At 45.5% G+C, this 22,247-nt stretch overlaps 1 protein-coding gene across 1 annotated transcript in view; it reads right to left on the reverse strand.

Moving 5' to 3' along the window:
* Positions 1 to 22,247, reverse strand: part of AIPL1 (AIP like 1 HSP90 co-chaperone) — a 108,836-nt gene that overhangs the window by 39,199 nt on the left and 47,390 nt on the right. Inside the window, exon 3 of the mRNA XM_083172251.1 lies at positions 2,728 to 2,916. Coding sequence (XP_083028377.1) covers positions 2,728 to 2,916 — 189 coding nt within the window. The remainder of the gene's footprint in view (positions 1 to 2,727; positions 2,917 to 22,247) is intronic.

The following is a 22,247-nucleotide window of genomic DNA, read 5'->3' on the forward strand; positions in this document are numbered from 1 at the left end:
CATAAAATGATCTGTGCAAAACATATCTGAGTGGGTGATGGACAAGTATCAGGGAACCGATATTTATGTACATACAGTCTAACAATGTATTTACATTGGCTTTATGCTATCACATTAACATTTTAACATTTAAATACTGCCAGCATAGTGATTTATAGATCATATCTACAAAATTGATGTTAATATAGACATACTGTATACATTATACACACTAATAAATAAGTATTAATAGTACGTTCTGATGTCATAAGTGTTACTTGTTCATTAGTATATATAAGGAACAATGCCCCCTGCTGTACATTACTATGGTTACTAGAAGCCTTACTAGACTTAGCAGTATGATCACCATAAAAACACAGTCTCATGCTTTTATATGGTCACATATCTCCTTAGTGTCCACTAATGCCATATCATTGGCATCAGTGGGGGTGGAGAAGTTACTGGGGGCATTGGCCAGTATCAAAAATGGCTGCTGAATGAGATCTGCTGTGTATGCCCAGCAGCAGCAGCTCCTACTTTCAAGGGCCTTTGTGGAGTCCAGCAGGCTGCACCTGCACTGACTCCATGCAGCCTGCTAGCCGCACCCACAAAATAATAATCAGGGTTAAGCCAGCTAAATAGTAGTAATGTGTGGCACTGCTCATAAAGGCGTTCTAATGAGGGAGATCATGTGTGAGGGGCATTACTGTGTGGCATTATAGGGGTTATTCCGATTTCTTCGGTCCCCGTGCGTTCACATGGGGGACCGATGTTGTGTGTCTGCGCTTGCACATTTCTGCAGATGAAGTGGGTATGGCAAACTACATATTTGCTGTCCCGCTCGCACCTAGCAGTGCGGCCAGAGGGCGTGGGGCATGGGGGGGTCACAATCTATGGGAACGCCCAGTGTTTCATGGGTGTTCCCATGGTAATTGCCCGATGATGCAGGTGCGGGGGGCGGGCAGCAGACATCACCAGATGTCATCGGCCCACCTGCTTTCTGCACATGGCGCTCGAAGATCAGAGACACCATAGAGGTGTCTTTGATCTGCGAGCGCTGGAGAAAACATTTGATGGTCGCCGAATGAATTCTCTGCATCTGCGAATGGATGATTACGCAAATAATCCATTCGCAGCCGTGTTGGGTGATAGCGGGGGATTGTGGCATGCGAGGGGGGGCGGCATTTGGTCCACGTGCAACGCTGCAAAGTTCACAGCGTTGCGTGTGGACCAGAATAAGGTCCCATCTGTATATAGACATTACTAATGTGCTCGTCAGAGGTGGAACTAGTGCCAGTACCGAAGGGCACCAGCCAAAATCTTGCCTAGGGCATCAAATTGGTGAAGGTTTGCTCTGGGTTTACCAAGCCACCCGAAGCCACAAGTATTTTGATTTGGATTCGTTTTTAGTTCTGTTTGTGGGCCAGATGCACTAAGCTTCAAAAGTGATAAAATGGAGAGTGATAAACAACCAACCAATCAGCCTGACATTTTTCAAACACAGTCTGTGACATGGCAGGCAGGAGCTGATTGGCTGTCTGTTTTTCACTCTCCATTTTATTAACTTTTGAAGCTTAGTGCATCTGTCCCTAAAAGTGTTAAAATAAATCTCTAAAACAATAAAAAAAAACAGCAAAATTCAGATTTAAAATCTGAATTCTGTACAGCGGGAAGGTCCGAGCCATTTGATTTAATTCAGATCCCAAAAAATAAAGGGGGATTCGGATTCCTGGAGAACTGAACCATACAAGTATAATTTAATGATGTGTGTGTGTGTGTGTGTGTGTGTGTGTGTGTGTGTTTGTGTGTGTGTGTGTGTGTGTGTGTGTGTGTGTGTATGGATGTTCCACGATAATCTGGAATGCTTTAACTAATCGTCTTTAAACTTTGCATACTACCTTATCATCTTAAGGGACATCTAAGTTTGAAGATGGGTTTAATTGGACGATTCCTTAAGGCTGCTGTCATAAGGGTCCATGCTATTTCTGTTGTTTTCATGCATTGTGATATGTTGTTGGAAAGCTTATGACTTTCTCAACACAACCAGGGCCACTGAAAGTGCCGCCGGGCCCCGGTAAAAAAGGCATGGTTAATGGGAGAGGAGGGGACAAAAAAATGTGCAGGGGGTGCAGGCCGTGTGCTGCCTTTCTTCTCCGCTCAGCACACGGCACTGAGAAGTGTTGCTGAGCAGGAGAGAGAGGCTGTACTGCTGCGGCAGCCTCTGCTCTCTACTCCCACTGCCTGGTCTCTACAGCGGAGGAGGGGCCACGGGACCCACGGGACCCACGGGACCCAATCCCCTGCATCAGACCCGGGTTAAAAGTACTCCCCCCCCCCCCTCTCGACTGCACTGCATACAACACAATAAACAGACTCCCTTAAGTGGACCCTTAAAGTTACATAAGCATAAACGTATTAGTCATATATATATATATATATATATATATATATATATATATATATATATATATATATATATAATGATAGACTAGTCCAATATATATAATGATAAATATAATATAATGCAGGGCAGTACAGGGTCTCTGTTGTGGATCTTTCAGCAGGGGTGGTGTAATCTGCACCCATGAAGTCCATTCAGATACATGGGTAATATACATATATAATGCATATACACCCGATACACAGAATTCTACAAAGAGAAAACAGCCAAAGGAGACTGACAACAGCATCACTTAAGTGTAGATTAAATCAGGCTTTGTTTCTGTACAGAGATTGCTTTGATTTTACCTTTAGTAGTTCAATGACAAATATAAGAGGCTGGGGCTCTTTCTGTAACTCATCTAGGTCGTCGTAACCAAGTGTATGGTAGGCAAACATGTTTGCTAGCCCACAAGAATGAATATGCCAGTCGGTGGGGTCTTTTCCTTCTGCAATACGTCGCAAGCTCTTGGAGACCAGTGGATATAAACCAGTATGCTGTAAGAGAAAGATATAGATTAATAAACTTTAAGAAAATTTTGCTAAAAAATGTATACTTTTAAAGAAAACACACAACATACAATGATATATTTACATTACTAGTTAAAGCCCATCAAAATGATGGCTTAGTTTGTATCTGCTCCTAATCTACCTCCAATTTCTGTCCTCACAGCTTCCTCTTCTCACAGCTTCCTCTCTCCATAACCAGCAAGTTTGAAACAGATCACTTTGCTTTCACTTTCTGTTAAAGAGTAATTTGGTTCATTGAGTGGCCTCTAGTGGTCACTGGCAGTACTTCACCTTAGAGGAGTATTTAGCCTTTTATCTATATTGATTTAGCATTTTATAATACCCCTTTTGATTTTATAAATATAGAGAGAGAGAGACAGAGAGAGACAGAGACAGACACAGTATATATAATATACACAATTTGCTGCGTCAGATTTCTAATGACACAACACATTAATGTTTAAAAATGATTTAGCTTTAATATCCTGTTCAACCATCTGTGTTGAGAAGTCTTCCTAAATGTCAGCAGCACTTAGATATTCCAGTGGGTATTAAACACACAAGTCCTATGCCCCTATACTTTTCAAGAGACCAAAGGAAATACAATTCGAAATGTTCCTGTCTATTTTTTAAATAGTTAATGAGATAAGTATTTATATTGATGTGTAATCATTCCAATTTTAGCCATGTTTGAACATTAAAAACACGTTTCTTTCTCCCAGCAATAACTTCAATTAAATAAGATTCAGATATTCACACTATTAAATGTCACTGTGTCTCTGAAGGCAGACATATTGCAGACGCTCACTGTTAGAAGGCATAATTAAACCTCCCATCAAAGTGAAGGGAAGATAATATTGCAGATTCTCTAGCAAACACAAAGGAAATTATTATAAGGTGTCTGCCACATACAAACTTCAATCAGTGAAGAATAACAAAAGAGAAATTATTGTAAAGCCTGTATGTGAATGAGATATCATTGCAGCTGGACCTAATTTACTTGGGGCGTATATGTATAAGGTAGCAGTGAAGTTCAAATACGGCTTTTGATTAATTTCCGTGCATACTGCCACCTGCCAACGCTTCCATCCCTACAGTGATTTATAAGTCTGTAAGCGGTAAGGATCATGCATAAAATAAAATATATAAAGTTTGTTTTAAACAACCAAAAGTGTATACTGAAAAAATACAAAAAAGGAAAGATTAAAATAAGTTTTGCATGGAAATTATTGTCAGTCTTGCTCCATTGACGTCATTGACGGTTCTTTTCCTGCTGGCTTAACTTGTAGCATTCTCACCATCAAAACTAATGCAAATCTCAGTTGCAGTTATACGCAGACCAGCTGTGAAAAGTTGTCCTTCTCCAGTCTCCAGCACAGGTTTATAAATAGCAATATAGATAGATAGATATTGGGGTCAGGGCCAGTAACCCCCCCCCAGCCCCAGGCAAATCCTCCGCCCGCCGCCCGATGCACCCCCCGAGCGCGCTCCGGGGGGGGGGGATTTGCAGGCGATACTGCGGCGGGCGCCCGGGCACGTGGGGGGGGGGGGTATGGGTACGGATGGGACTGTTTTGCGGGATATACTACAGCGGGCACCCACGCTCGGGGGGGGGGGGTGTGCGGGCGGATACTGCTGGCTGTACCCTATACCATGTCCAGGGTGGGAGGAGGGCAGCGTTGATTGATGGGTGGGATGGGGGGGGGGTGAGGGAAGCCTGTCTTACCTGCTCCTCGCTCCCAGCTTTCTATGGTACCTCTATGGTATCTCTCCTCGGCGGCTCATTACCGCCCTCCAGTGGCCGGCGCTCTAGGCAAATGCCTAGACCTGCCTAGTGGTGGCGCCGGCCCTGATTGGGGTCACAGGGTGGCACTTCTAGGCGAAGTATAATCATGGTGCCTGGTCCATAAGTTAAGCAATACTGTACACTTACCCCCACAGCATTGAAGGAGTCAGAACCGGCACTCAAGTATGAAGAAGTCCTTTTATTCCATAAAGGTAGAAACAGGTGATGGGCTTATCATGCCTCCCATACTTCACACTCTAGGGGGGTCTCGATAAAAAATTGGTGCAATTTGTACTACAATCAGTTAAAACAGACCATTTGGGCAGATACATCTTTTTGAATTGCAGCCCTTTTTTATATTAGCAGTTTACATTCCTCCCCCCTTCAATTATGACGTACTGAAACAAGCAGCCACCAATTATATGCCTAGGTGATTTTAATAACTTAATGAATCATGGCCTAGATAAGTGGAGGGAGCCAGGCTGTGTTCCTCTGGATAACTGCCCCTCAAACTTTGCCAATTATGTTGCTTCATTAGGTATGCAGGATGCTTGGCGCTTTAAGAATCCCACTACTACACAATTTTCCTGCTTTTCTAAAATGCACCACTCCTTTTTCCGAATTGACCTAGCCTTGGTCTCACCTGCCTTGCTACCCAGGCTTGTTAACGTTTAGTACAAAGCCAGAGGTGTGTCTGACCACTCACCCCTCATACTGACAGTAGATGTGGAATGCCAGAGGGGACAATCCTTTTGGAAGCTACAACCTTCCTGGCTGCCAAAATTCGGGGATACCTCTGCCCTTTTGGCCCTATGGGAGGGATATTTTAGCATTATTACGGGCACGACTCCCACTCCAATTGTTTGGGACTAGTTCGAGGCCAATCTGAGGGGAGCCCTGATTACCAAAATACTGTAGCTTCACTTAAATTGGCCCATAGAACGAAGGGGGTTGAGTTAGAGGTGAAGTGCCACAACCTAGAGGCCAGGTACCTCAGGGATGGCCTGGAAGCTTCTAGAATATTTTGGGATAATGCACAGTCAGCTTGGGTATCATATTTAATGGAACACAATTCTCGCAGTCTGTTGTTCCAATACCCTCGTTATTATATCATTTAGACCGCCCTACAAACACAATTGCTCAGTTATACACTCCTGCTGACACTTTAGCAACTATTACCCTGGACATAGCAGAGATTTTCTTACATTTTTTTAAGGATCTTTACCAATCAAGGCTCACCTGCTCGCAAGCTGATCTTTTTAGCTATATCTCAGGTATTGACCTGCCTACATTGACTAGTGATGCTAGGACAGCTCTTGATGCCCCTATCACTATAGATTAAATAGATACTGCTATATGGTCAATTCCTGGGGGTAAAGCGCCTGGTGTGGACGGTATCCCAGTAGAGATATATAAAACCCATTTAGATTTGTTTGCTACAAAGTTATTCCATTTATTTAATTACCTTTTCTACCTTAATGTCCTGCCTGACTCCATGTCCGAGGCTAATATAGTGGCACTGCCCAACCCTGGGAAGGATCCAGATTTCCCGGATTCATATACAGTAGGCCAATTTCTCTTGATTTAACAGATGCCAAGATACTAGCAAAGGTCCTGGCCAAACACTTAAATTCTGTAATATCTTCTATAATACACCCGGATCGAATGGGATTTATGCCCAGAAATGTCCACCTGTTTTAACCTACGTTGCCTCTTTACTCATCTCCAGGCCTCACATGAGGAGGAGACATACTCGGCCATAGGCCCTTATTCACGTTGACACGTTCGCATGCACAAACGCACGCATCAACCAACTACTGTCATTGCGCTTGTGCAGTGTACGCACAGCGCATGTGCAAACTGCTACATTCCTATTCGCAAGCAACCTTCCAAGCGGTTTCTGCCGTCCGAGCGAAAGATTACCCAGTAGGCGTGATGTAGGCGTTTGTATGGGCGCGTCCAGTATAATGAGCAAAACGGGGCGTACACATGGGCGTACACCTGGGCGTTCACTTGTAGTGGTGGGTTTGGTTTCGCATTACTGCAACACGGATTGTTCCCACACAAGCTCACAAACTTTCGTAAGCTTAAAGCAGGTTTTCAGTTTCGCATACCATACTTCTTGTGAACTGCTCATTCGTACGCTTCAAACACAGTGGCGAAATGGTGAAGTTATTAGCACCTGACCCCCATTGTGCGCAATTAATGGTTGTTTGTCCCAATTAGTGAACGCAGCTCCACTTCAGGTTGCATCAGCAAACCAAACATGAGCTAACAGACACATTGAAATTACGATGTTTGGGTGAATTGTAAGGCACAAATGCAAATGCACTTAACACATGTATTAATTGCCCTTATCTAACACACCTTTATGTACATTTTCACTCTGCCATGTGTACCATGTTAGCACTGTCAACAAGAGTCGACATGTGTCAACTCACATATACAACATATATCTAATATATCTGTGGAAAATCACAAGACAACGCATGCTCAATGTGAGTATATTTTTATTTGCATATACTACAGCATTAAACACAAATTAAAAGTAAGACAATTTGTACACAGAAAAAGGGAAACATGAAAAAATGTAAAGTTAAAAAAAAAATTATTAAATACTACTAAATACCAAAATACAAGATTTTATTTGCGCGGTCGCTTCTGGACTCCCCCTTTGGTGGGTCTACCACACCTGCGTGTACGCAAAAGTGGGGGTGCATTCTGACCTTCACCCTGTGAGGTCGAAGCTGCTGGTGTGGGCCGAGTGGAGGATACTTGACTGGCCATATGGTCATTGAAGCGTCTGGCTTCATGGTGGAGGCCCTCGAGACTGTGTGCCATTTTCACAACCACCTGCAGCATTTCATCCTGGCATTCCATAGTCGTGCGGCCCTGCTCACGTATGTCCTGCAGTACATGTGCAAGGGAAATGTTGTCAGCTGCTGTTTTTGCTTGCCCACCATTACTTTCAGTAGTTGATGGTGGTGGTGGTGGTGGAGGAGCAGAAGCGTCAGCCTGAGTGTTGTCATCTGTGAAGAAACAAGAGACAAGAAAATGTCACATGTTGCACATACACCTGTCAATCTATAGTGTGCCACTTCAATTTCACATTTACCGGCAGTATCTGCGCCAAACTCATCTGGGCCCAATTCACTGTCCATGCTGGAGACACCTTTAATCTCCTCCTGGGAAATACAGTCCTGGGCCAGTTCCTCCAGTGACGTAAGCTGGAGGTGGTCAGGGAGATTTCCCCCACCTGTTTTTTGGCTTGCTGTCCATCTGTTGGACAGTTTCCTTTTAAGGCGTGATTTGAAATCTTGCCACCTGCATAAATGTGAGCAAAATAATAATCAAAAATGGTACCTATATGTCTGCATTTAACATGTCTATATATGTCCACCGGGTTATGATGCACATGGTTCAATTTCTGCCCATATAAATGTCATACCTTCTTCCAAGCATTACACTACATTAGCATTGTAACACTGACACATTTACTTTATTGACACATGCACTACATGCCATTACACATAAGAAACACCTTGTCATCTTCACCCCTGAAAGTGTAACCATGACCACTATTTTGCACACATTCCACATGTGGTGATAATTACCTGTCTTTTCAGCTGCACATACATCCACATACCCATGCCTTCTACATTTGTTATTGTTACCACAAACACCCATACACACTTAGCAACACACACACACACACACACACACACACCATATCACACTTGCCTGCGCTTCACATGTTGCCAATCACGGGCCTGAGGAGAGATGGCATTGATGTCCTCGGTGATTTGTTGCCACACCTTATCCTTGGCATTGGTGCTCATTTTTTTAGGGCCAAATTCAATTAGGTCTCTGGCTTTAGGCACTAAAATGGCCAATTCTATTTTAGTGAAAGGGGTGTTTCGGCTTCGGTTAGCCACATCTGTAGGACCCCCAGCACTTTCACCTGCCACTGCAGCACCCACGGACTGATGTGCAGAGTGTGTTGGAATGGCTAGCTGTGAGGATGAGGATGAGGATGAGCCTTCCCCTTCTTCTCCTCTTCTCCTCTCCATGAGGGCTTCAGTGATGGCAGTGAGTCTTTCTATTATAGCCTCGTGGTCTGAGGTAACGTCTCCCTCTGAATCAGAACTCATTGAGCTGCCAAATGTGCTATGCACTCATGTGTCCATTTGTAGGCTGGCTCGTGTGCTAATTGGTTTTTTCGGACGCCAGCTAATTTTCACAAACGCGCGAGCAGGCGTGCGGCAGCAGTGAAAACCTGGCAACATGGCTCTTTAGGTTTGCTAACGTCCGTCACTTTATTTGGGTGCGTTCCCACATGTGTAACTTATCCAACACTATCTTTTGGGGCGTCCTCACATGTGTAAGTTGTTAAGCGCACGGCACCGGTATTTGTTTGTTGTAATGTGCACTGTGGATTCATTAAATTGGAATGTGTCATTCTCAATCCATGCCAGTGTTTAGTGCGTGTTTGCTTGCGCATCATTTTTGTGGTTATCCGCAATCATGGTGGGTGCCTATAAATATGGCGATTGTTGCGTTTGCTTGTGCCTGATGGATAGTTCTACGGTATTGGCGTATGTTTCATGAGCACACTGTGTAAGTATTGTTGCTATTTTTATAGAGTACCAAATATTGCCATGTGTTATGTTCTCAATCTTTCAATTGCATGACACATTTTGCCTTAAAGGTGTGCCATGCATACTGAACATTCCATCTGTAATGTTACTATGCATCTCTGCACTGATGGTTTATAGTGGTGTCATTGTTAATGGGGCACATTGTAATGCTATTTGTATTGTCTATTTTGCCTTTAGGATTGGATTAGTGGTCAAGTACTGTGCCCAATTCTTGCTTTCCTCAGTACTATATTAAGGTAAATCACAGCTCTGCGGACATTGGTGTGTGCTCTTGACACTTGCAGGTGGTTTTTTGGTGGTGTGGGAGTATGTTTTGGGTGTGTAGGCACACATCATAGTACAGTGCTCTGTTATTCTACAAAAGGTCTAGGGGGTACGGCATGCAATCATACCTAACTTGGGTGGATTGTTACTTAAGGAGATGGTAATGTTATGTGATGCTTGTGTGGTAATGGTAATGTTACAATACATGGCCTTTTTTTTTGGACTAGGATTGAGTATGGATCTCTACAGGCATCCTCTGCCCGTATGTATTTGATGTGTTGTTGGTGGGGTGAGTGTGTGTGTCTGTGTGTGTTTTGGTCATTTAGTCAACAATACCTTTTTGCTTCCAGATGCAAATTGTGGCCATTGAGGTGGGTGTGCAGCAACAGGCAGACCGTGTGCCTCCACCTGTTCGAGGAAGGAGGCTGGGGCGTGCCCAAATCTTCCGCACACGTGTAACCCTCTTTGGGATGCCGGATGATGAGGTACAAACAAGGTACCGGTTACCACCGCATGTCATCCTCGACACTCTCTCATTAATAGAGAGTGATCTTGAAAGCTGTCACCGGCTCCCAACAGCAATTCCGCCTCTCACACAGTGGTTGGCGGTGTTGCATTTTTGTGCCTCAGGGTCATTTCAGCAAGTGGTGGCAGTGCTTGCAGGAGTTTCCCAACCTACTTTCAGTCGGATCCTGAGGCGTATCATGTTGGCCATGTTTCGCCGCAAGGGGCACTTCATGGCCATGCCATTAGACCGGGATTGGCTGGATAGGGTCAAGCTGCAATTTCAACACATTGCACAGTTCCCTAATGTGATAGGTGTTGTGGATGGGACACATGTACCATTTGTGCCACCATCACGTACTGAGCACATCTTCCGTAATCGTAAGATGTTCCATTCCCTCAACGTGATGGTGGTGTGTGGCCCATCCATGCACATCCTGGCCTTTAACTCCAACTTTCCTGGAAGTGCCCATGACTCCTATGTCATTAGGCAAACCAGGATATGGCAAAGATTGAAAGAGTTGGAAGGACGTGATGCGTGGATTTTGGGTGACTCCGGTTACCCATGCACACCCTGGCTGCTAACTCCTTACAGCTCACCAACACCAGGCCCACAGGAGACATACAATGCGGCCCATGTCGGCACCAGGCAAGTTGTGGAGCGCACCATTGGCCTCTTGAAGGGCCGATTTCGTGTGCTCCATCGCACTGGTGGTGACCTCCAGTATGCGCCAGCCATGGTGGCAAAGATTGTGGGGTTGTGTTGTTTGTTACACAACATAGCTGTAACGAGGTCTGTACCCTTCCCCGAGGAGGAAGTCCATCCACCTGAGGCACACGACACTGCCCCCTGCCGCTACAGACACCCTGAAAATGTCCGTGGACACACCCTCCGAGACTCTGTGGTGGCCCGCTTTTTCAGGTAGGTGTAGTGTCATGCATTTACAACATATTGTCAACTACTAACCATCTTCCATTGCCAGATTGATGTGTCACCATATAACATAGATTGAAATACTTTATCACAACTTGTGCGTATTTACTTGCACCAATATAGATGTGATGCTTAGCATTACTTTGCATCTGATGATTGGTTTCTAGTATGTATTTCTAAATGATTGGCCTTTTCCTATCCTTGTAGATGAACTCATGAAGGTGTTGTGGTGCGAGGTCCATGGACACCTACGGGATGCTGCTTGGTGTGTGTACACATGTATGATGGCGACTGCCCACTAATGGAGCTGCTTGGCCTTTTATGGACCAATTATACCTTGTAACATAATTTTTGACAGCAAATTAAACATTTCTCATATCAGATTCATTGGTGTGCCTCACTATCTTGGTATTCACAATGGTTATGGGGGACTAAGCACCATTACACTGATGTGGTTGTGAAAAGGTGAATGGCATATGTTGTAAAAAGAACACACACAACTTATAACATTACGGTAAATTTTTAATAACACATTGTACAAAAAGTTATGAACCATGCAGAAGAGCCTGCAGTTGAGCAACAAGTGTGGCCAGGTAGAGGAGGGTGAGGTGTATGAAGGCCACAAGAAGTTCTGCATCTGGCTGCTTCTCTTCAGTTTCTGGCTAGAATAAAAAATATGCTAGTGTAAATGTACTGTCATAAATGCAGTTCTGCTGTATATTTGGGAAAACTAAGAAGTTGCAATTGAACTGTGAAGACAACACCAATTGCACAAATACATTGTACATGGGCCTACAGCTGTTTGAGTCATGCATGCCTCAGCATTGCCTAACACACTATGAAAAGAACACTGTGAAAATGTATGTGCTTCATCATGCTGGGAACTACACTTATATTACAGCTTTGGCCACAAGTCTCCAACACCACTACTGTAGGATATGTTATGACCTGGCCCTATAGATTGTAAGCTTCTGAGCAGGGCCCTCCATCCTTTTAACTGTCTGTAAGTACCATGTTTGTTGTATCACGGTCTCCTTTGTAAACTGGCACAGATTATGGTTTGCTATAGGAGACACTGGTCTAAAATAAAGGAAAAGATGATTTATAAGTTTGAAACTTGTCATTTCTGCCATGGTGAGGCATGGCCACACACCACTATTGTAATCCGACAGTGCTGTTTAAACCAGGAGGACAAGACCCCACAGGTTAGCCTAGGACTGCAGTGTATATGTGGGACAAAGAATGATGTGGCCATCACATATGTGTATGTTGTGTTTGGTAATGTGTTGCATTTGGGGTGTCACCATTATGAACATTCTTTACTTACGGGTGCCATTGTCATCCTGCTCTCTGGTGGTGGTTGGCCTGTAGCTGGGGGATGGAGCCAAAAGGAGGGATGCTGGAGGGATGGGTGTCATGGCCAAGGTGTTGGGGTGTGGTGGGGTTTGGGAGGGGTTTGGGGAGGGTGGTGCGGAGTAATAGGGTGGTTCAAAAGGGGGTAGTGGTGGGTTGAATGGGGGAGGGGTGATGGAGGGGGAGGAGGTGTGGCTGGTGGAGGTGGATGGGGATAAGGTGTGCTGGCCAGGGGGGGGCACAATCTCTGGCCACTCAGACTGGGAGGGGGAGGAGGTGTGGCTGGTGGAGGGGGATGGGGATAAGGTGTGCTGGCCAGGGGGGGGCACAATCTCTGGCCACTCAGACTGGGAGGGGGAGGAGGTGTGGCTGGTGGAGGGGGATGGGGATAAGGTGTGCTGGCCAGGGGGGGGCACGGTCTCTGAGCACTCAGACTGGCAGGGGGAAGGGGAGGGTGATGAAGTGTGGGAGTGGGAGGTGGAAGGGCTTGCGGCTGGTGAGATGGCTCGTGCAGCTCTGGCCTGCTCCATGGCCTCCCTCGCAGCCTCCTCCTGACGGGCCCTGATGCGTGCCCTGGCCTGAGCTGAAATGGCCATGATGGTTCAGGAGTCAGGGATGGTGGCAGAATATGAAAGGAAAAAGGAAAGAAGAATTTAGTATAGATTACAACATAACAAATGTATATATATGGGACAGTTGACATTTTTCAATTGGACATAATTTAGAACCAAATAATGCACACTAATGTACATCCATATATGGACATATACACACTACCCATATATACCACTACACAACCATATATTAACCTAGCAGCCCATATATTGCCCGACATAGCATAGACATAATATACCCATAGACTAATGCACTAGCAAATATTAATTACAAAACTGCTATATAAACCCTATAATATTTCGCATGTTTACAGCAATGACAAAATACTCACATCGGCTAATGTAGCGGCGAATAGAACATAGCAGCTCCGGCTGCCTTCGGCGGAGGTCGGACCACCGGCGCTCAACCTGGCCTAAGGTCCTCCTGACGCCCGTCCGAAAGTAGATTCGCCGGCGGGCTGCATTATACGCCCGCCGCTTCTCGGCATTGGACACACACGGGCCCCTGCCACCCAGCCGATGGTCCATTACTCTAACCAGGGACACAAGCTCCCTCAGGGAAAAAGATGGGGCCCTTCCAGAAGACATGTTGGCAATGGCGCAGTTATTAATTGCAGACACATATATAAGTTTGCCTGGTGTCTGATTGGTCACAAAAATTGTCATGTAATAACTTTATTAGTCCATCTTCACAGAACAATATGTTTGCGAAAATTAACATACGCAGACCGTACACATAAGCACGTGAATACATACAATATGCATTACATGGAGATGTCCTGTATATACAGTATGCGTGTGTATTGATGCTAGGGCTCAGACAAGCTGAGGAGCTGTGGCAAAGGCAAAAGCAGCCTGACCCACGACCAACACAAGCACAGGCAGGGACCAGCACACAGCCTACTCCAGGCCCTACTTTGGCCAATGGTGGGCAAACTATCAACCAGCCTTCTCAAATATTGGCGATTCGGTATTGGATCATGAAGTGCCAAAATGTTAATAGCCGATCTGCGTCAGTTTAGGCGAATTGGGATACAACATAAAGGTGTATGAGTGTGTGTACATTTGTGACGAAGGACATGTGTCAGCATATTGTTAGTGTGTGATATGCGTATGGAACATGTGTTCATTATAGACATCGCTACACAATCAACCATATTCCAGAAAAAGCTCATGAGAAAACAACACATCGAACATTGGTCACTTTATTGAGGGACAAATATGCGTTAATGGAAAACAACAACGAGGTTAAGGGGTTGTCTGAGTGCGTAATGAGGTTTGCTGATTGAATCAAGTCTAGATCCATCCCACTTAATTGAGAAGCGTGAAATCATTGATTGATGTGGTGTGTGCATGTGTCTTGCGTACTTAATAGTGTATACTGCAAAACATTACGCACAGAAAACATGTTTGGACGTACAATGTGGTGCGTGTGCGTGTGGAAATGTGGTGGGGCGTGCGAGCATTTTTGATTGCACGCCGTGGTAGACCACACCTTTTTTGGGGATATGTGTGCGTACGTATGAGTTGGCAGGTTGATAGGCGTGACTGAAAGATGCGTGCTAGCGGTTTTGCAGTGTAGCACTGCGTGCGTATGTGCATGCGAACGAATGAACCTGAATAAGGGCCATAGTCTCTTTCAACGTCAAAGAGGTGTTCGACTGTCGAATGCATTTGTGGCAAGTAATGAAATGCATGGGTTTTGGCTCAACCTTTTTAAATTGGGTGCAATTGTTATATCATCATCCGATGGCCAGGATCTCTGTCAATGGACACATATCAGCTCCTTTCTCTTTGGGCAGAGGTACCAGGCAGGGCTGCCCTCTCTCACCCAGTCTATTCGCCATAGCAATTGAGCCCTTGGCGTGCTTGCTTAGGGCTCACCCTGACATAGCGGGACTCAAGCTGGGCCAGAGGACGGACACAGTGGCATTGTATGCCGATGATCTATTGCTGTTCCTAAGTGACTATAGAACCTCTATGCCTGCTACATTGCAGGTTATGGAGGAATTTGGCATATACTCTGGCCTCACCATTTATTGGACTAAGTAATCTATTATGCCTTTGCGTGGTCCTCCGCCCTCTGATCCAGTTATTCCCCTGCCATTATGTTGGGTTCATTACTAATAATTGTATGGAGTTTATCCCCAAAAATCTGTCTCCACTACTTTCCTACATTAGAGATAAAACTAGGGCATGGAATAAGTTACCCTTAAATGTAATGGGACTGTTAGCCTCATTAAAATGATCATACAGCCTAAGGTCCTTTATGCGCTTCAGGAGGAAAATCTCCACCACACTCTAGTTGTTCAGGCTACTAAGATTCGGCAGGAAATTCATCGCTTGATGGGGTATGAAAATAGTGACCCGGACACTCCTCTCTGGCAATGCACATGGTTCCCTGAGCTCTCTCTTCTAACTGGCAGGCGGCTGTGGTCGTCCCAGGGGATAGTATCCATAGGGCAATTATATGAGGCTAATACTTTAAAATCATTTCAGCAATTAAAGGAAGAATATAGTCTGTCACAGACTTACTTCTTTCGCTACTTACAATTACAACACGCCCTGCAAACTCAGTTTAGAGATAGTTCTCCTGTTTTAACATCTTCTCCAGCTAAACTATTTTTAAAGAATCTGGGACAAACTAAAGCCATCTCTTTAATGTATTCCTTTTTATTATCCTACATACATAAAGAATCCCTTCCTACTCTACGCACCCGGTGGGAGGGAGATAAAGGACCCATTAGACATGAGGAACAGGGTGCAGCAAGAGAACTTCCACATCATGCCACGGTCTCCGTGAGATGCCTACAGATACAATTAATTATTTTGCATAGGACATATTTGACCCCTGTTAAATTGGCCAGAATCGGAGGCAATGCTACCTCTAACTGTCCTAAATGTCAATCTGTGCAGGGGGGATTTGCCATCTCATTTGGGACTGCACCTTGGTTTAATCCTTTTGGATGCAGGTTAAATCCATTATAGCGGCAACCGGGATTCCCGAGCTGGCCTTAACTCCTAAATTTTGTGCACTGGGCGGTCAGGAAGACTCTCCTCTAAACAGATTGGATACTCAGTATGTTCTAAATCTCTGTTCATAAGCCAAAGTTTGCATAGCTCGCACCTGGATGGCTCAATTGGGCCCATCTTTGTATGGAAGTCCTTGGTAAATACATCAGTTATTATTATTATTATCATTTTATTTATAAGGCGCCACAAGTGTTTCGCAGCGCCGTACAAAGAAACAATACAGGGAGACAAAACTTGGCATAACATTGAATAAATAAAAATACAGTACAAATAAAGGGCCTTATTCTAATCCACTCTTTCTGACAAAATCCTTCTTAGATGGGCAAAACCATGTGCACTGCAGGTGGGGCAGATGTTACTTGTGCAGAGATAATTAGATTTGGGTGGGGTTTTACTTCAAAGTGAGATCTATATTGCAGTGTAAAAATAAAGCAGTCAGTATTTACCCTGCACAGAAACAAAATACCTGTAACTCACCCAAATCTAATTCTCTCTGCACATGTTACATCTGCCCCCCCTGCAGTGCACATGGTTTTGTCCAGCTAAGAAGGATTTTGTCAGAAAGAGTGGATTAGTATAACCCCCAAAGAGCGTCACAGATCAATACACATTACAGCTTAAATATAAATAGTGAGGACTCAATCAACATTCTATAAGAGGCTTGTGGCCAATGATGGAGATGAGTATGCAGATGAAGATGGTCACTGAGTGTTGGAGTATAGAAGAGCTGTGAGTGACATGTGAAGAGAAGTGGGCTTTGACAACAGGAGGGAAGAGGGCCCTGCTCGGAGGAGCTTACAATCTAGTAGGAAGGGGAGACAGACAGATTACAAGAGGTGCAAGAAGTTCAACATGAACGATATGCATACCTCCCAACTGTCACGATTCCGTCGGGACAGTCCCGATTTTCGGGTCCTGTCCCGACGTCCCACCCGCGGCAGGCATTGTCCCGCTGCGGGGGGTGGCAGTTGGGAGACCCCCCCAATCTAGTAGAATAGACGCTGTGCGCATGCGCACAGCGTCTATTCTCGTATGAAAATGAGGTCGCGGCTAATTAGCATAAGCCGCGCCCTCATTTGCATACGCCCCGCCCCCTTTTCGGGCCTATTTCATCCGGACACAAGTTGGGAGGTATGACGATATGTGTATATGACTCGTGGCTCTCTACCTAAATTTGGGAAGCTCTGGGCTAGGTGGTTAGATTCCCCACACTTTCCCATGCATTAATATTGGATACTCATGTACCAATAGCGGAAACCCTGGGTGATGTAAGCAGGATGACTGCCAATAACTATAAGCATCTTTCATCGTCTAGCATCCCACTAAAGCATACAGTAATATGGGTCGCACTCCTGATTTGCAATCAGCGGCAATTATTGAACCAGGTTTATGACCCGAGAGTCCATCTGCAAATGACGTTGTTGGCAAACAGCTTTTAGCTGTCATTTTTTTAACTATACCACACAACATTCTCATATGAGGAATCGGGATACTGCACATGCCATACATGCATGTCTGGAAAGGGAGTGTTGCTTAAATGTAGCATGACTTCCTGAGCATAAGGCCATGCCACCTGTTTTATGCCATTTTAGGGGGCGTGGTCACATGCCACAGCCCCTTTCTCATCACACTGGTGGCAGCCCAGGACTTCAACAGCAGCTGGCTTATGGAGGCCACACACGCACCAATGCGGGCAGTGCGATGCTGTACGATGGGGTGCGCGCTCCCGCGGCACCTCATCGTACAGTACAAAAAGTATGTGCTGCACATACTTTTTGTACTAGCCTTTTCTAGCATAGCATCGCATCGCATGCACATCGTATGCACAAGGCATACGATGCGATGCTATGTGTGCTAGTTAAGCCCACAACGCACGCCGGGAACGGTGCGTGTGTGGGCTCCATTAGCTCTAGCCTCCTTCCAGCACTGAGTGTGACAAAGTGTCTCCAAGTCTCCCACCTGCAGCCTGCAGCCTGCAGGTAAGACAGTGCCCAAGAAAGGGTACTGCAACGCTTAACTTGGTATAGTATAGAAGTAGGGGCTGGCTGGCAACTTTTAGCCCGGGGGGCAAGTCCAGAGCACTAGCCCATAAGTAACAGCGATCATTAAAATGGAGGTTTTTCATTAAAAATATATGTATTAATAAAAAAAAGATAATAATAACGACACCACAGGCTGCTCCCCCTGTATAAAAACAGGACACCACAGGCTGCTCCCCCTGTATAATAACAGGACACCACAGGCTGCTCCCCCTTTATAATAATCATGCCATGACATTACTGGCTGCTCCCCCTGTATAATTATAATGCCATGACACCGCAGGCTGCTCTCCCTGTTTAACAAAAATAATGCCATGACACCACAGGCTGCTCCCCCTGTATAATAATAATGCCATGACACCACAAGCTGCTCCCCCTGTATAATATAAAAGTAATGCCATGACACCACAGGCTGCTCCCCCTGCATAATAATAATGCCATGACACCACAGGCTGCTCCCCCTGTATAATATAATAAAAGTAATACCATGGCACAAATTATTATACAGGGGGAGGAGCCTGTGGTGTCATGGCATTATTATTATTATACAGGGGGACACCTCAGGAAACAGCAGAAATATATATATTTTTTTAATTCGTGAGTTTGATCCTCACTTACTGTATGTTTCTCCGACCTGCTGCTGCTGCGGCTCCGTGCTTTATTACACTATTACACTGCTTGCTGCTGCCTCAGTCCCCGACTCCCCGGTCCACTCCAGCCTGCTTGCTCCTACTTTCTCTAAAGACTCGTGGGCGGGCGACGTCATCGTCATGACGCCCACACCCAGTGTCTGTCACTGCGGGGATCAGAGGGAGCAGACGGCCGGGCCCTCCTCCATGTAGCGGTGGAGGCCAGCGGCCATGTTCTTGTAGCCGCAGACATGTTTAAAAGCCTACAGGAACATGGCCGCGGGCAGTCCAGGAATAGGTAAGATGGCCGCGGACGCGGCCCGCAGTACTCGTCTCAGAGCGGCCTGGGGGGCACATGGCACCTTGCCCCACGGCACAGCCCCCCCCCCCCCCCCCCCCCCTGAATAGAAGTACTGTATGCATAGACTGTGCTAGATAAATAGTAGCCTGTGATAGATAGCAGATTGGCTGCTTTTGTGCAGCTTCTCCACTATATATTTTGCTAAGGCTTGATACATGTAACCTTTTATGGTGGTTTGGAAACTGTTGCTGTATTATTCCTGCATTACAGTCCACAGATGGTGTATTAACATCAAATACTCAGGGCGGAATTTACTAAGATGTGAAATACACTTCACAGGTCATGTTGCTATGGGAAACCAATCAGAAGCTACTTCTTATTTATTTACTACCCTCTAGAAGATAGTAGGCAGGATGTGATTGGTTGCCCATAGCAACATGACCTGTGAAGTGCATTTAACATCTTAGTAAATTTCACTCTCAATATTAGATGCCACGGCCACTGTGATATTAAATAAAATATTTGTCACATTTGTTGTAGAAAGGAAAAGCAAATTAATTGGAGGAAAAAATGTGGATAGAATAAAATGATTGAGATTTTAAAAGCCTTAGTTTGAAAGCTTTTTATTTAGCTGCAAAACGTTGTATATTTTGCTGCTCCTAGTAGTACCCCAAACACACAATACATCATTATTTATTTACCATCTCCATCCCAGCTCTATTCCTGGCAGTGGTGGATCCAGGGGGTGGGAAAGCAGACCCCTAGCAGCACGTACAGGCTGCCCATGAGCACATACTAATAGCTGTCTCTTGAGATTCTGGAGAGAATCCTGCCAAGCTATAGTGTTTTCGATCATGACCAGGCAGCATCCTTTGCCTGTCTGGCAGTATGAACAACACTGGTCATCCGTCAGTCAGAGAGTAAAAAGTGGTTGGGTCTATGAAATATTGATGTCCCCTTCAACAGCTCTGGATCCATCACTGCTTCACAGACAATGGGCGGTATTCAATGTGAATACCTGCGAGGTGCAGCGAATCCTTTTTAGGATTCGCTGCACATTCGCCATGTTCCGGAGCCAGCGGGCTCCGGTATTCAACGTGTCAGGGGCTCGCTGCCCCTGACAGGCAAATATGAGCTCCTGCGGCGATTGCCGCAGGGAGCCTGAGGAGGGTGCCAGGCAGAGAGATGGAAGTCTCTCTGCCTGCCCCTGAACGTTTGTGGGGGGCAGGTGGGCTCCCCGGGTGCCAGACAGCACAGGCTGCCCCCCCGGGGGTGCCAGCAGGGGGCCGCGTATATTCACTATACCCGAACGTAACATCGGGTGCAGTGAATATATGAATATGTAATGAGCGGCTCGGCTCCGGCGCCCCCTGCTGGCTGCTGTGTAAAAAAAACAAATATATATTTTTTTTTAAATTAAATATATATTCATGTGCTTACAGCACATGAATAAAAGTAGCATGCCCCTCCTCAGAATAAAATTCCTGATTTTTAGACACCAAATGTAAAAAACAAAACACTTTATTTTAGAAGTTCACATTCCACTTCACCATAAAAAGATAGCGATTGCTACTCGGTGAATCATGGCGAAAAAAACCTTCAAATGTATTCGCCATGTGGTCATTGAATAGGGTGATTCACCGTTTTTGTCAAAAATTCGCCAAACAGCACAAATTCGCCATAAAAACATGGCGAATCAGGCTCATTGAATACCGCCCAATGGGGTAGGTATATTCAAGTTTCTAAAGCAGACTATTAATATTATTATTAACAGTTTCTTATAAAGCGCAGCAAATTCTCTGGTGCATTACAATTGGAAACATTGATACAATAAACTGGGTAGATACAGGCAGTCAAAAAGATAGAAGGGCCCTGCTTACAATCTATAAATGTGAATTATTATTGAAGTTAACGTAAAATGTTGAGTTTGTGCATCATCCGAGCAGTGCCAACTAAAGGAGGAAACTAGACTATGATGTTCCAAAAAGTTTATTGATCCAAAAGTCTAAATTCATTGTGACAGGCATATCCAAGAAGTGACTAAACTTCATGTATGGTCCACTTTACTTTGGTCCAGAACATTTTAATAAGTATTATATGAAATAATACCCCTACACACACACACACACACACACACACACACACACACACACACACACACACACACACACTGATGCCGGAATCCTGACCATTGGCATCTTAAACATAAGTTTGCTAGGTCTGTTTAGGGTTATGCCACATAGGAAAGGTTAGGCTGGGGGGAGGGGGAAGGGTTAGACACTAAACATTGAGGGTTAGAGTTAGGCTGGGGAATAGGGTTAGGCACTTAAAGGGTGGTTAGGGTTAGGCTGGGTGGGTTCTAGGTTTAGGCTGCAGGTATGGTTAAGGGTAGTGGAAGAGTGTTAGAACACTAAACTAGCAGGTGTCGAGATTATGCAGATTGTATTGCCGCTGTTAGTCTTCTAATACATCACTATACCCAGGGCCGGCGCCACCACTAGGCAGCTTTAGGCATTTGCCTAGGGCGCCGGCCACCGGAGGGCGGAAGATGGAGACGGTGTCCCCCCCCTTGATGATATGGAGCCGGGTGAGCGGTAAGGTAACTGTCTCCCCCCTGTAGAGCAACTTCGTGCCCGCCGCCGCATTGTCTGCCCCCCGGTGGAGTGTCTCTTCAATCACTGCATGCACTGTCTCCAGCAGTGCACGCACACAACCCCGCGTCCTGACTCCTGCCGTGTCCTGTATGGTATGGAGGGGTGAGTGCTAACTCTCTTCTCCTGACTCCCCTCCAGCCGCACCGCAACTCTAGGCCCATCCCCCCGCATGCCACATCGCCTGGTTCTCCCCCCCCAGCCACGCTGCAACTCCCGGCACCCCCCCCCCCCCCGGAGCGGGTGAGCGCTCAGGCGGCCTGCACTGGCCCTGACTACACCTCCCTATAGGCCTCACTATATCTACACACTGCATCCCCCCTATAGGCCACACTATGAGCCAGATGTACTAAGCCTTGAAAAGTGATAAAAAGGACAGTGGTAAACCTCTAACCAATCCGCTCCTACCTGTCATTTTTCAAACCCAGCCTGTGAGATAGCAGTTAGCAGCTGATTGGCTGGTGGCTTATCACTCTCCATTTTATCACTTTTCAAGCTTAGTACATCTTGCCCTGAATCACTACACTGCATCCCCCTATAGGCCACACAATAT

This window comes from Crinia signifera, chromosome 2 (assembly GCF_055691185.1).
Source record: "Crinia signifera chromosome 2, ASM5569118v1, whole genome shotgun sequence".
NCBI classification, from domain to species: Eukaryota; Metazoa; Chordata; class Amphibia; order Anura; family Myobatrachidae; genus Crinia; species Crinia signifera.